Here is a 15,662-nt window from a genome sequence, read left to right as displayed (position 1 = left end):
TGGAGTGTTTGTGCTTATGAACATATGTGATTGTTGCACTCCTCTCAGGGAGCAAAGCCCATAGTGCCCATCCTGTGTTTAGACTTTGCCAGGTGGGGGGAGCAAGGGGCAGTGTGGGCATCGGGGATGCCCTTGCATGACTGTGTAGCTTGACAGACTGACATGTCCAGGATGGGATGTGGCAACTCCATAGTTGGATAGCTGATAGGAGGGGAGGGGCTGGTTTTCCCAAGAGGCTGCCAGTCAGAAGTGCCGAAAGCATGGAGCAGCCACATCCTTGGGCAGGTCTGCACCACCATCTCTATGATTGCAGTTTGAAAATCAGTGTGAAACCGTGGTTATAGCTGCATCAGCACTGAATGTAACGTTTTGGCAGCAAAACCTCAGGTCATGGCGGCGAACCTTAGAAATAACGTTCAAATTGGATTTTAACTAGGCAATCCGGAGGTCACATTCGGCCCGTAACTGCGGTTTCACATGTTTGGGCATAACAGAGTTACAGCCTTGGCCATGTACAACCATGTTTAGCCATTACATCTGAATCCGGCCGATGTCATTACGGCTCTGAGGAAGCTCCACTCTCATTTGGGACCCCAAGTCATTGTGGAAGCTTGTGTCAGGATGAAGGCTGGGCAAGAGTTGGCCTTGGAGAGCTAATGTCTGAGGATCCAAGCCATCTAAAGTTTTTTGCCTGCAAACTGCTCTCTACTGCCAATAGTCCTTGATAGCATTAAGGTAGTGCACGTATTAAAAAATATATTTTTCTGCTTACCTAAGAGTGTTCTTGTCATTTTTATAGATCCACCCTGGTACTCCCCACCACCACCAAGTATGTTCAAATGCTAGCTACAAGCAAAACACGCATTTAATCCACACACACAGACACACACACACCCTCTAACTAACAGTAGGCAGCACTGCATACAGGAAGCCCCCAGCTTACAAATAGGTTGTGTTCCAAAAGCTCATTTTAAGTCAGATGTTTGTAACTCATAACATATAGTTTGCAAGAGGGATGACATATTTTTATGTGCAGGTTGGTGTTTGTAAGTTGGGGACTTAATAAATATAATATGTTATGGAACTTTATAAGTTGGGTGTTTGTAACTTGGGAAGTCCTTGTATTCTGGGCTTTATAGATAATTTCTCACACAGGTGGTGTGCAGATCCTGCTGTGCTGAATGTTCTGAAGTGGAAAAGTGTTACAGTAAGGTTAGTTTCATTTGCTTTAGGTTCTGCAACAGCAGTTGTCTTGACTTCTTAAATATTCAAACAAATCTTTTGTTTTCTACAAATCTTAACTTGCTATTTTGAAGTGTACAAAAATGTGTTGATGAAAGCTGCATTGGGGATCCTTGTACCAAAAGTCAGGGTAGAAATGTTCATAAAGAATAGTTTTTAACTAGTGTGCATCCATGTTTTAAATTAGGTCGCAACATTCCTTTAGTAATGTTAAGTGTTAATCCTTCCCTCCATTACTCATTTTTTACCATCCATTCAGTGGTTTATTTCACTTGTTTATACCTTGTGGGGATGGTAATTTATCAACAGTCAGAATTCAGAGACTTTAAATTAATTTTGGTGGACAACCTCCTGTGTGCTTCAGTTTCCTCTACTTAGAGCCCACCTTATGTCATTCCAGATAAGCAATACCTAGCCAATAATATATTATGAAGAACTAACCCCTTACTAGTAGAGACATGACAAAGATTCATTTGTATAGCTGTTGTCTGCAGTTCAGAAATGTGCTTTAGATACACCCTTTAGATATACCTAGAAACATGTGCCCATCCAGCTAGATTGTTGACCTTTTTTCTTGGAATATCTGGGGTAGTATGCTATATTAGCAAGCTGTTTTTCCATATTCCTTGAATTTCAAAGAAGTTTGGTGTACCAGAAACAGTGGTGCTGTTTTGAGCATCCCATGAGCAATGTCTTCAGACTAAGATGTATTTCAGACCAGCTTTCGAATGGGCTATGGGGTTGAGACTACCTTGGTCAGCCAGATGGGTGATCACTAACTGGCTACTGACAAAGGGAGTGTGACTCTGCTGATCCTTTTAGATCTCTTGGTAGCTTTCGATACCATTGACCATGGTATCCTTCTAGGTCTCCTGAGGGAGGGGATTGGGTGGCACTGTTTTATAGTGGTTCATTCCTATCTCTTTGGTAGATTCCAGATGGTATTGCTTGGAGACTGCTGCTTTGCAAAATGAGAACTAAAGTATAGAGGTTCCAGAAGGCTCAACACTGTCTCCAATGCTTTTTAACCTCTACATGAGACCGCTGGGAGAGATCTTCAGGAGACATAGGGGCATAGGAAGTTGCCTTCTACCAAGTCAGGCCATTGATCCCTCTAACTCAGAATTGCTTACACAGACTGGCAGCGGCTTCTCCAAGGTTACAGGCAGGAATCTCTCTCAACCCTATCTGGAGATGCCAGGGAGAAAACTTGGAACCTTCTGCATGCAAACATGTAGATGCTCTTCCCAAAGTGGCCCCATCCAGCTAAGAGCAGCCCCAATGCCTGGGTAAAGCTGGGAAAAACCATTGTCCAGTGGCATAGCGACATTAGCAGTGATCCAGAGCAGCCCCAACCCCTAAGGAGAAAATCTTACAATGCTTTCGTATAGGAATGCTTTCACCTTGGCTCGTTGCCATTGTTTACCCTCGGCAGTTCTAGAAGGGCGCTATAGAGGGGTGCCATTTGCTGACAGACTTTGCCCTTGTGGGTTGGATCAGGTGGAAACTACTGAACATGTTTTATTATTCTGTCTGTTTTACAAGGATATCCGTGAATCTTTCATTACTCCTTTGCTTTGTAAATTTCCCGGTCGACAGGAGCAATTTTATTGTTCCTTGTTGCTTTCGGACTCAGAGTGTTTAATTACATCTAATGTGGCTAAATTCTGTGCTGCTGCCATAAATATACGCCACCGGATGGTTAATAAGGACATTTTACTGTTTTAAATTTTTATTATCACTAAGTTTTCAATTTTGTTAAAAATTTTTAACTATTTCTAATTTCAACCTGTTTTAATTATATACACTCAATCTATTGTTATATAATTGTAAACTTTCTCTTCCGTTTTGGCTTGTGGCTGTAACATTAAAGAACTTGAACTTGAACTACAATGCTTTCGCATGTAATCTCCCATTCAAGTGCAAACCAGGATAGACCCTGCTTAACAAAGGGAACAATTCATGCTTGCTACCACAAGACCACCCTTGGTGCAGAGTGTTAGCTATATGCTAATGACACCAAAAACTATTTCTCCATCTCGGCCTCATCAGGAAATGGCATAATTTCCCTAAATGCCTGCTTCGAGGTGGTAATGGGCTGGATGAGGGATAACAAACTGAAGTTGAATCAAAATAAGATGGAGGTACTGACTTTGGAGTGTCAGGACTTGAGAGATGGTTTAGATGTGTTTAGAGAGATGGTTCTGCCTGTTCTGGATGCAGTTACACTCCTTCTGAAAGATCAGGTGTAGCTTTGGCGCACTCCTGGATCCCAAACTCTGGTTTCTCAGGTTGAGGCAGTGGTCAGGAGCACTTTTTTCAGCTTCAGCTGATACATCAGCTACACCCATTTGTGGAAGTAAATGATCTTAAAACAGTGGTGCATATTTTAGAAACCTGCAGGCTCAGCTATTGTAATACACTCTACGTGAGGCTGCCTTTGTACATAGTCCAGAAACTATAATTGGTTCAGTGTGCAGCAGCCAAACTGGTCTCTGGGACAACTTTAAGGGACCATACAACAATGATTGTAAAAACTGTACTGGCTGCCAATATGCTTCTGAGCGAAATACAAAGTACCCATAAAGCCCTCAGCGACTTGTGTCCAGAGTACTTGAGAGCACCTTCTCTGTCATGAACCTGCTGCCTATTAAGATCATATAGGGAGGTCCAGTTACAGTTGGCACCAGCTCGTTGGGTGGCGACTTGGGACCAAGCCTTCTCTGTGGCTGCCTCGAGGCTTTGGAATATGCTCCCTGTCAAAATAAGAGTATCTCCATCTTTGATTGCTTTTAACAATTGAAGGAAGACCCTCAAAACACACCTGTTTTCTCAGACTTTTAACTGAAATTTCAAACTGATTATTTTTATCCCATGAAATTGTTCTATTTACTTATTTAACACATTTTTATACCATCCCATATGCAAGGCCCTGGGCAGTTTACAATCTAAAAACACAGTTAAAACATTAACAAAACTAAAACAGTTCAAAATACAGAAAAACATTTTTAAAAAAACTTAAGACTTTAAAAACATAGACCAAAAGCCTGACTAAATAGGTATGTTTTCAGGTCCTTCTTAAAAACATCCAGAGAAGGGGAGGCTCTAACTTCATTAGGAAGTGCGTTCCAAAGTCTCAGGCAACCCTAGAAAAGCCCCATTTTGAGTTGCCACCATCTGAGCCAGTGGCAGCTGCAACCAGACTTCCTCAGATGATCTTAATAGGTGGCAGGGTTCATGAAGAAGGAGGTCTCTTAAATACTTTAGATCCAAGCCATTCAGGGCTTTATAGCTAATAACCATCACTTAATATTTCATGGCCAGTGTCGTTTTAAACTGGGTGTAATATGAGCTGTTAGGGTAACCTTGGAGACTAACCTGGCTGCTGCATTCTGTACCAGTTGTAGTTTCTGGACTATGTACAAAGGCAACCCCATGTAAAGGTAAAGTGTGCCGTCGAGGCAGTTTCAACTCCTGGCTTGATAATCCCCACTGCACCCTGTGTAAAGTGCATTATAGTGGTCAAGCCTGAAGGTTACTAGCATATGTGCTGTTTTAAGGTCATTTAAAACTGGCAGTTTGGGGGGAGGGGGCACCTGAAAACCCATCTTTTCGCCCAAGCTTTCTCAGCTTTTTAAATTTTTTAAGTTTTAATCTCTGGTTTATTTTTAAATTATTAAATTGTTTTAAGTTCTTTTCTGCCCATATTGCCTCTGCGAGTTCATGTCCAGCAGAGTTGTTCAGGGTTGTGAGGGGACTAGTATCTGCTCCCCCTCCCTTGAACCAGAATTTGGAGTCATCAGTTACCCGCTGCAATGTGTTTAAAGAGTTTTTCGCTGATAAAATCTCTAAGATTTGGACCGAACTAGATGGAGGCCCCACAATTAATTCGATGTCTGAACTGGAGGTGCCCAACAACTCCTCTTATGTGATTTGACTGGATCAGTTTCAGTTTGTGACTCCTGGGGATGTGGACAAGCTGCTTGGAGCGGTGAGGTTCCAACTTGACCCTTGTCCAACATGGCTTGTTCAACCTAGCAGGGAAGCTGTTGTAGACAGCCTGGTGGGAATCATAAATGCTTCTCTGAGGGAGGGCAGGATGCCTCCTTGTCTTAAGGAGGCAATCATTAGACCTCTTCTAAAGAAGCCTGCATTAGATCCCTCAGAGTTGAGCAATTACAGGTCTGTTTCCAACCTCCCATGGCTGGGCAAGGTAATTGAGAGTGTGGTGGCCTCTCAGTTCCAGGTGGTCTTGGAGGAAACTGATTATCTAGACCCATTTCAAACTGGTTTTCGGGCGGGCTATGAGGTGGAGACTGCCTTGGTTGGCCTGATGGATGATCTCCAATTGGGAATTGTCAGAGGAAGTGTGACTCTGTTGGTCCTTTTGGATCTCTCGGCAGCTTTCAATACTATCGACCATAGTATCCTTCTGGAATGTCTGAGGGTGTTGAGGGTGGGAGGCACTGTTTTACAGTGGTTCCATTCCTACCTCTCGGATAGATTCCAGATGGTGTCTATTGGAAATTGTTGCTCTTCGAAATCTGAGCTTAAGTGTGGTGTCCCTCAAGACTCCATACTATCTCCAGTACTTTTTAACATCTACATAAAACCTCTGGAAGAGATCATTAGGGGATTTGGTGCTGGGTGTTATGTCAGCTTCTTCAGGAGCTGGCATATCCTCTCTAAATCCTGCCTGGAAGCAGTAATGGGCTGGATGAGGGAAAATTAACTGAAGCTGAATCCAGATAAGACAGAGGTACTTATTGTGCGGGGTCAGAACTCTAGAGGCGATTTTGATCTATCTGTTCTAGATGGGGTCACACTTCCCCAAAAGGAACAGGTTCGCAGTCTGAAAGTACTTCCAGGTTTACGCCTCTCCCTGGTTTCTCAGGTTGAGGCGGTGGCCAGAGGTGCTTTCTATCAGCTTCAGCTTATACACCAGCTGCGCCCGTTTCTTGAGATCAGTGATCTCAAAACAGTGGTACATCTGTTGGTAACCTCCAGACTTGACTTCTGTAATGTGTTCTACGTGGGGCTGCCTTTGTACACAGTCCAGAAACTTCAGTTGGTTCAGAATTTGGCAGCCAGGTTGGTCTCTGGGTCATCTCGGAGGGACCACGTTGCTCCTTTACTGATGGAGCTACACTGGCTGCCAATAGGTTTCTGGACAAAATACAAAGTGCTAGTTAGCCCTGAACGGCTTAGGCCCTGGGTATCTAAGAGAGCATCTTCTTCAGTATGAGCCCCACTGCCCATTGAGGTCATCTGAGGAGCTCCATCTCCAGTTACCACCAGCTCGTTTGGTGGCTGCACAGAGATGGTCCTTCTCGGTCACTGCCCCGAGATTGTGGAATGCACTCCCTGCTGAGATGCGATCCTCCCCATCTCTGGCAGTTTTAAAAAAAACACCTGAAAACCCATCTTTTCACCCAAGTTTTCTCAGCTTTCTAAATTTTTTAGGTTTTAATCTCTGGTTTATTAATTGTTAAATTGTTTTAAATTTTTTGTATATGTTTTTAACTTGTTTTATGCTGTTGTTAACTGCCCAGAGATGAAAGTTTGGGGCGGTGTACAAATTTGATTAATAAGTAAATAATAAATAAATAAATTTATCTCCAGAAATGGGCATAGCCAACGCATCTGATAACGCTGATAGAAAGCACTCCTGGCCACTGCCTCAATCTGAGAAAACCAGAGAGCGTTTGGGATCCAGGAGCACTCCCAAGCTATGTACTTGGCTTACATTGGAGATCATCCAACAGTCTGACCATAGCCCACCCCAAAACCAACTGGAAATGGATCCAGATAAACTTTATTATATGAAATTGTTCTAATTGTTTACTCTTTTATATTTTAAAATGTGTACACCGCCTAGATATATATCTACACACACACGTATATTAAAATGATAAATAAAACAGACTTGATGCAGGAGATCCATTAAACCTCATCTTCCTCCCCTGCTCCACTGCTAATCTGATTAATTTCAAAGCCCTTCACAGCTCTTGACAGCTAAAAATAAAAATGACAGAATATCCCCCTGCTAACTTGGCAAAGAGGCACCTTTTAACATGGCGATTCTCTTGATTTAGCAGGGGGAGAGTAACTGGCCCTATCCACCCCCAGCACAGTACCTCCAGTGACTGTTGCTGGTGTCTATCTTATGTTTCTTTTTAGATTGTGAGCCCTGTGAGGACAGGGATCCATCTTATTTATTTATTATTTCTCTGTGTAAACCACCCTGAGCCATTTTTGGGAAGGCAATATAGAAATCAAATTAATAACAACAACAACAACTGACCATGGAGCCTCCTGTGTCTCATCTGTTTTGGCCCTTACACTGCATATGAAGTTAGTCATATGATTTTCTGGATTGGGTCTTTATTTAGAATTAACATTAGCCTAACCAAATGGCTAACACATCTAATTTCTCAACTGGTGACTTAATAGTTTACGCAAAGCCTTTCTACTATAGAAATCATAGTTGTCTTATATTTGCATTGTCTAAATAAAGAAAAGTTGTGGTGGTTGTGGAAGGTTCAAAACTTTAACAGAACTTTGTGTTCAGGTTTATTTAATGTGTTCATATACTATGTTTCAGCCAAAAGTTCACAAACCAGTTGACATAGCAGAGACATGAAATATGGTTCTGTGCCCCAAAAGGGATCACAATCTTATATATATATAATTCTTCTTGTATGAATTAATTAGGTATCCAAGGAAAAGAAATAAGTTGATAGAGCTTCCAGAAGACTACAGCTGCCTCTTGAATCAAGGCTCTCAATTTAGGTGAGAACTAACCTTTATGAAACACCTTTTCATATTTTGTTCTTTATAACACTGAATTTAACATAATAAATTGGTCATATGGCATAACAGTTCTAAAGGACTACTTTGCAAATGGTCCTTAAGGTAGAACAGTGACCTTTGATTTTGAAAATGGAGTAGCAAAAATGTGGTATCGACCTGATAAGATCCCCCTCCCCTTATAGTTTTAAGTATCAATGTTCAAAATAGTCTTTAGATTTTAAAAACAGAGAGAATTATATGGGTCAGTGCAGAGAACTACAGTGCTGGTTGTGAACCACAGAGGATTATCTGAGCAGGGCAAGGTAGTTACTCTTCTGGGTGTTTTGACTCCCTAGCTTTTTAATTGCAAGATACAATCAAGACATAACATTTCATGACCCACTAGCAAATGGCTAGGACCTTATGGAGAATAAATTAAGCTGTACATCTGTTCAATTGTAGTTGTCCCTCATTCAAAGTTGAGTAAAGAGTAGGATCTGGGTAGTGGTCCTGGACATCCATAACTATGGGTTCTGCGCCTGCGCAGATCAGCTTCAGTTAGAATCTGTTAGCTCCTCAAGACACCTATAACCGCCCTCTGCATGTTACTACAGTACCCTCTAGTGGCGATTGGGCATCTTCTTACTCAGTTTCTTGCTGACCACCATTAGGATCAGTCCTCGGAAACAGTTGCTTCTCGGAATTCATTATTTACTCAGAAAAAAATTATATACTACGTTTTTTGACTACGGAACTGACTGGATTACTCTTTTGGATTTTGAATTTGGACTTGATTGATCTTTCAAACTGATGCGGAACGTATGACAATTCTACTTTCGTTTTTCCTTAAAGTTTGTTTGACTGGATTAAAGCTTGTTTAATTAAATCGACCTCGGAACGAAGACCACCCTTAAAAGTAAAGCGGATTGTATACAGATGAGTGCAAAACAGAAGGCGGGTAAGGAGAAGACCACTTTTAAAAGGTGCTCCGAGTGCCATGGGAAACTCCCCTCCACAGACGGCCACGACCTCTGCTTGTTTTGTTTGGATGAGTCCCATGATACTTCTAAATGCTCCGTCTGTATAACATTTAATAAACAGACTCTAAAAAACCGAGAGGCACGCTTGAAGGTCTTTCTAATGGAGAAGGCTCTAATGCCGAAAAAGACTACTCCGTCCTTGGCGCCAGGACCTGCATTGCAAACGCAGTCTAAAGTCCCAGCAGGCCCAAAACTGGCTTTGACGTCGAAATCCTCAATTCCAACAGCATCGACTTCGAAGTCCTTAACAGCCTTTAAGAAGCCAGCGGGCCCTTGCTCTAGCCCTAGAAAGATGACTTCGGCTCCCATACCGGAACATCCTCCAAAAAAGAGCAAACAGAAGGAACATCATGGCTCACATAGCGAGGATCGGAATCAGAGTTTGACTTGGACCCATTTGCCATTGAGCCTGCAAACTTTGAACACGTCTCGGCATCGAGTGCTCTCTTTGTCCCCGGCCTCGACTCCATGTCAGTCACCATCGACGCCGCACTCGCAAAGGCGATTGACATCGAGGGTGTCGACTCTGGATCGACATCGAGCTGTTCCGGTCTCAGGTTCTGAAAGAGTGTGCTTGATGTTGAGACACCTGTCGACCCCAAAGCCAGGACTGGATATGGGGAATGTCTCGTCTCCAAGAGCCTCGACATCAACACTAAAACAGACTTCGACCTCAACTCAACAGCATAAAGATCTCCTTGATCAGCACACAGTAGCGGTCATTATGGACACTGAACCCGACGCTGAGGGCAAGATGGAGTATGATATTGAGATCTGCTAAAGTGCCCCACTATCAGGGACCCCACTAAGGACCGAGATGTCATGACATGCAGGCTGTCTCGTCTGCTTGATTCGGAGAAAAGTACACCATCTACTGGCATGTTTAGGGGTTTTCATGACGCTGATAGTGCTGTTCCTGATACCCCCATCTATCTCTACTACAGCTACGCCCGCTGGGGAGCTCTACCCCCATAGGGCATGGGACGATACCTTCACATTTACTCAGGCAGAATACTCCCTGTTTTCGCAATGGTTAAGGGAGCGAAATTGAAGAGAGAAGGATTTGATTATGTCGGAATCTACTGCACAAACATCACCACCAACCATACAACAAACTGATACTGCTGTCCAAACTATAACAAACCTTCCAAGACAACGTACAGTGTCGCTTCAGGCAGACTTCCCTAAGACCCCTGAAGTGACAACAGCATGTCAGATGACGACACAAACAAGCCAGGCTATACCAACCGGTGAGGGTAACTACCACTGCTGTGAGAAACTCACCTGTGCGACACTCACCTATTGCTGTTTCGGATGATGACAGCTACATTTTGGATTCAACGGAGCCGGATCCACGGGAACCAGAGGACCGAATCTGCCGGACCCAGGTCCTAATGTGGCTGCGATCCCTTCAACTTTGCCCAACGAGGAGATGAGGGGCTATCACCAGCAGGTTGCTGAGATGGCACAGGTCTTGGGCCTACAACTAAAACAGAGTATCCAGTCTATAGTATGATGAAGACGGCTGCCTGACTGCACCCCGTCTTCATTCCCATGTTGCCACATATATCAAGGGCAGGCAAGTCAGAATGGGAGGTACTCCAAACTCCAACTCCAACGTCAAAACAGCTAGAGGCTCTCTACCGTGTCCAGGAGGAGGAAAACGAGTACTTCATCCGCCATCCTTTACCAAATTCTTTAGTGGTGGATTGTGCAACAACCTCCAAGGGGGGACGGAGACACACTACCCCTGCTGATAAAGAGGGGAGGAAGTTGGATGTCCTGGGTCGCCGTACTTGTTCTACAGCCTGCCTTTCGATTAAAATAGCAAATTATATTGCTTGCCAAGCAAAATACACCCACTCTCCTTGGGAGAATCTTTATGACCAATGTAACTCACTGGACCCTGCGGAATTTGTAAAGCAATTTGAGAGAACAACTACAAATTGAGAGAACAACTTGAGAGAACAACTATGGCCACAAGACAACAGTTGGCAAATACCAAGCATCTCGCAGAGTCGGAGTCGAGAACTATGACCTCTTCCATCGTCCTAAAAAGACATGCCTGGCTGAGAGCAACGGCTCTTCAACAGGAGATGAAGGAATGCATTGAAACTCTCCCATTTGATGGGAAGGGTTCGTTTTCTGACAAGTCGGACGAGACGATAGAATAATGGAAGAAATCAAGGCTGACTGCTCGTTCATTCTTAATACAAAAAAATACCCCCAAGTACCAACCGTACCATCAGTACCAGCGCAAACAGCAGTACTACCGACAGACTGAACGCAAAGACTACAGACGCCAATATCAGCATTACAATAAGAAACCATTCTATAGTAGAAACAAGTCGAATCAACCCGGACGTAATAAGGCTGCACAACAGCCCAAACAGCAGCTTTGATCTGCTTCACAGCCCACCTGCACTGGGCGACAATATCTACATCAGTCACTACAGGAAGATAAACATCAACAACTCAAGGAACAACATCTCCTTGATATCACCCATAATTCTATATCTTACTTCATTAAAGAGCAAAGGTCTTGCAAACATCTCCTTAAGAGTTCATATGGCTGCTTTCTCAGCCCGACATGATGGATGGGACAGAAAGACTTTGTTCTCCCATCATAAATGCAAAATTTTCCTTAAAGGAATCAATAACTTGTATCCACCGGTGAGGCCACCGGTGGAGAAGTGGAGCTTGTCACTTGTGCTCGCATCACTTACGGAATCACCATTTGAGCCAATGGCGAAAGCGACTTTAAAGCTAACAACTTTAAAAACTCTTTTCTTGGTGGCCATTACCACTGTGAGACGGGTCAGTGAGCTCCAGGCTCTCCGTATTGATGAACCCTATACCAAGTTTTATCCTGACCGGGTTATTATGTGCCTAGATCCTGAGTTTAGGCCTAAGATAGTGACGAACTTCCACTTAAATACTAATATTGTGTTACCAACCTTTTTTAGGGATCCTTCCACTCCTCTGGAACGATCAATGCATTCCTTGGATGTCAGCAGAGCACTCCTATTGTATCTCAGGGCGACGCACTTCGTCTGCCGGACAAAACACCTGTTTATTTGTGAAAAGGGAAACCATAAAGGTCTGTCACTGAGCAGACAAAAGCTCTCCTACTGGCTAGTGGAACTCATTAAAATGGCATACGATCTGCAAAAGATGGTTCCACCTTCCATGCTGCATGTGCATTCAACTAGGGTTTATGCAGCCTCAGCAGCACATCTTGCTGGCATTAGATTTGAGGATATTTGTGCTGCTGCAACCAGGGCGTCACACCAAACCTTGGAGAAGCACTATGCGGTGGATCTCCGCAATGCAGCAGCAGCGGAATTTGGAAGGGCGGTTCTAAAGAGAGTGCTGCAGTAGCTTGTAGCACCCGCCTCCAAAAAGGTGGCTCATAATTCACCCATAGTTATGGATGTCCAGGACCACTACCCAGATTGCTTACCTGTAACAGGTGATCTAGTAGTGGTTCTGGACATTCATAAAACCCACCCGTCCATCCCCGCTGCAACACAAGCTGAACACATGCTAATGTATATCAGGATAACTGGCGTCAACGATCAAAAGACATCAACGATCAGTAGTGGGCCATCAAGAAACTGAGTAAGAAGATGCCCAACTGCCACTAGAAGGTACTGTAGTCACGTGCAGAGGGTGATTGTAGGCGTCTCGAGGAGCTAACAGAGTCTAACCGAAGCTGATCTGCACAGGCACAGAACCCATAGTTATGAATGTCCAGAACCACTACCAGATCACCTGTTACAGGTAAGCAACCTGTTTTTCCCTAATATTGCCACCTTAATAAAAGTTGGCTAGTATTTTGAAAAGTCAGCTGGTGTTTAGAAAAGTTAAATCAGACCAATCTTTATTATGGTCATAAAGGTCAAGTGTGCCATCAAGTTGATTTCAACTCCTGGCGCCCACAGAGCCCTGTGGTTTTCTCTTGGGAGAATACAGGAGGTGTTTACCATTGCCTCCTCCCACGCAGCATGAGATGATGCCTTTCAGCACCTTCCTATGTCACTGCTGCTAAAGACTATGAAAATAAAAAATAGAGGTAAAATCTAAAATAAAACTATGGCTATCTAAGACAAAAGCAAGGCTGCACTCTAAATGACCCTTAATGGCCAAGATCTGAAGATTGCAGTTATCAGTATTTAATAATGGTAAAAAGTGGGTACAAATATTTATAAAAGGTTTATAAAATGCATAAAGGCATAAAAGCAAAAGTGCATTAAAATGTTATATGAAAGGCATGGAGGCATATAAAATCATACAAGGACAATTATAGGCATAGTAAGAGTTTTATCCATTTAAGGCAAGGTAAAAAGCCAAGAAGCTGTGGGACTATAAAACTATAGGAGCGCAGGGCTGCCATGAAGTGCTGTGATGCAGCAGGCAAAGGGTATGCTGGAGTTAGTCCATAAAGTTGGGTGCTGGGCATGAGCCAGAGGTAATGATCTTCCAGATTTTAATTGCTGCCACGCAGAACCTGGCAACACTGTAAGTGGTGGCGAGGTTGTTATCAGAAAGCAGTAAAGAGGTGTACAATCGGTCCATATGATCAGAATATGTATGAAATAATGGTAGAATGAATGTCCCTGTAATATGAGCACTGAAGGAGGACATGCTCTGTTGTTTCTACTTGCCCAGAGTCTCAAGGGCATTGGCATTCTGAGAGTGGGATCTTCCTATATCATTCTTCAAGCATGGCTGAGGGAAGAACATTGCAACACGCTAGCATGAAGGCCCTCCTGTGTTTTGGGGCTTCCAATTGTGTTAGGTATGCCACAGGAGAGGCGGAATACCGGAATCCTTCACCAGTGAGGAAGTTTGGGGCCCTGCCTATATCAGATTGCTGCTCTATGTGGTAATGCACTGTTTGATGAGGGCCTTGGCCGAATCGTAGCCCATGTTAACTAAGAGGGTTGGGGATAGGCCTGGGGGCAATGTTTTAGCCATAATTGATTGTTTCCAGCAGGACTGGAAGTAATCGTTCAGAATTGGGGCAAGACCTAAGGGACAGAAAGATAGTCTAAGCCAATAGTTAAGTATGTAATCTAGACCCTTGCCTCCACTTTCATCAAGTTTGTCTCCAGTCGCAGGGTGGCGTTAGAGACACATCTTGGAACTTGAAGGGCTGCTCGTAAGAACTTTGACTGCACATGCTCCAATGGAGCAAAGTTGATAACAGCATGCAGGTTGACTAGGAATGCCATACTGCTCTTGCTCTTAACTGCATTATTAAAACACAATTATGTTGTAAAAATTGATTCGGAGTACCTGGTATTCTGTCTGAGTTGGTTTTCTTTTTGCTTTTGCTTTTTCAAATGCCAATGACAGGTGAGTGAGTGTGCGGCACATAGTACAGTACTGCCAATAAGGTTAGGATATGATATGATAGGGAGTCCCAGAGTCCAGCTGAAGCTGTACAAGTGAGTTTGTTTTTAAATAACTAGGTAACATTTTACATTTTGTGTATTTAAATATTGTGTATCATACACAAACTAAACTATAGTTTATAGTTATATAAAGTAAACTATAGAAGTTTATTACATTAATACAGTTCTTGTTGGGAAAAGATGTTAACACGTGTTAATAGTTAACAGTTATTACTTACTGTAATTATTGTTGTTGCAGTTATTACTGATGTTAACAGTATTAATACTGTTTTATATTCAGAATTTGCAGTGTTTATTGCTGTTTTCATTTTTTCTCTCAAAGCCTGAAGGAGATTTCTGTAATCACTGTTTTTAATGTATCAGTTCTACCCAACTGAGCCCTCAACCAATTTAAGATACATGTTCAAGGCCACAGTTGCAGTCTGTGGCTGGTTAGAATCTGAAATCATGTCTCCCAAGTACATATTATAGGAAATAAATTTAAAGGATGATTAGGCATAAAACTGCCATTTAACTTAAGTGTAAAACTAACTTCCAGTTCAGGTTAGAAAGTTTGTGTATGTGCCAGCTGTTCTATATTTGCAAAGCTTCTGAATAGTCTCTTTACCATCTAGTTTCTAAATAAGTCTGAATGCTGAATGCTGGTGATGAGGCAGGCTTTTTGGTTGCAAATCTTTTGGCTAACTCAAAGTGCTCCTAATCTTTTTGTTGGTTCTTAACTTTTACTCTGTAACTACTTTTACTGCTACAGGTGCCCTCGATCCTCTGATGATGAGCCCAAGTACCCAATGTTGTGTTTGTTCTGTGGAATGATGTTATGTTCTCAAAACACCTGCTGTCAGAACTTGATAAATGGAGAGGAGCTGGGAGCCTGCAATTCACATGCTGTTCATTGTGGTGCTGGCGTGTGCATTTTTCTAAAGTAGGTGACAGGCTAGAATATAAATATTATAAAATTAAGTTTATTATTAAACTTAATAGTGGGTGCGTTGGGAGGGTGATGTGCCAAATGTACATGCTTTTCTTCTAGATTGTAAATTAGATACAAATGGATAGACATTTATTCTGGTTTGTCTGCTTCCCATGCTACAACTTGAAATAGCAGAACTGATATTTCTTAGAAACAACTTCCTTTAGGATTAGAGCATCCTAAGTAGTAATATGCCCT

At 42.8% G+C, this 15,662-nt stretch overlaps 1 protein-coding gene across 4 annotated transcripts in view; it reads left to right on the top strand.

The window, feature by feature from the left end:
• The window catches only part of UBR1 (ubiquitin protein ligase E3 component n-recognin 1), a 183,595-nt gene that overhangs the window by 162,745 nt on the left and 5,188 nt on the right, over positions 1–15,662 (top strand). For all 4 annotated transcript variants that reach the window (XM_053271283.1, XM_053271299.1, XM_053271291.1 and 1 more), the window contains 3 exons: positions 1,156–1,212; positions 7,957–8,034; positions 15,246–15,416. In XM_053271283.1, coding sequence (XP_053127258.1) covers positions 1,156–1,212; positions 7,957–8,034; positions 15,246–15,416 — 306 coding nt within the window. The remainder of the gene's footprint in view (positions 1–1,155; positions 1,213–7,956; positions 8,035–15,245; positions 15,417–15,662) is intronic.

Source organism: Hemicordylus capensis, chromosome 1, assembly GCF_027244095.1.
Source record: "Hemicordylus capensis ecotype Gifberg chromosome 1, rHemCap1.1.pri, whole genome shotgun sequence".
Taxonomy (NCBI): Eukaryota; Metazoa; Chordata; class Lepidosauria; order Squamata; family Cordylidae; genus Hemicordylus; species Hemicordylus capensis.
The sequence above is the reverse complement of the archived record's forward strand: the minus strand, read 5'-3'. Positions and strand labels throughout refer to the sequence as shown.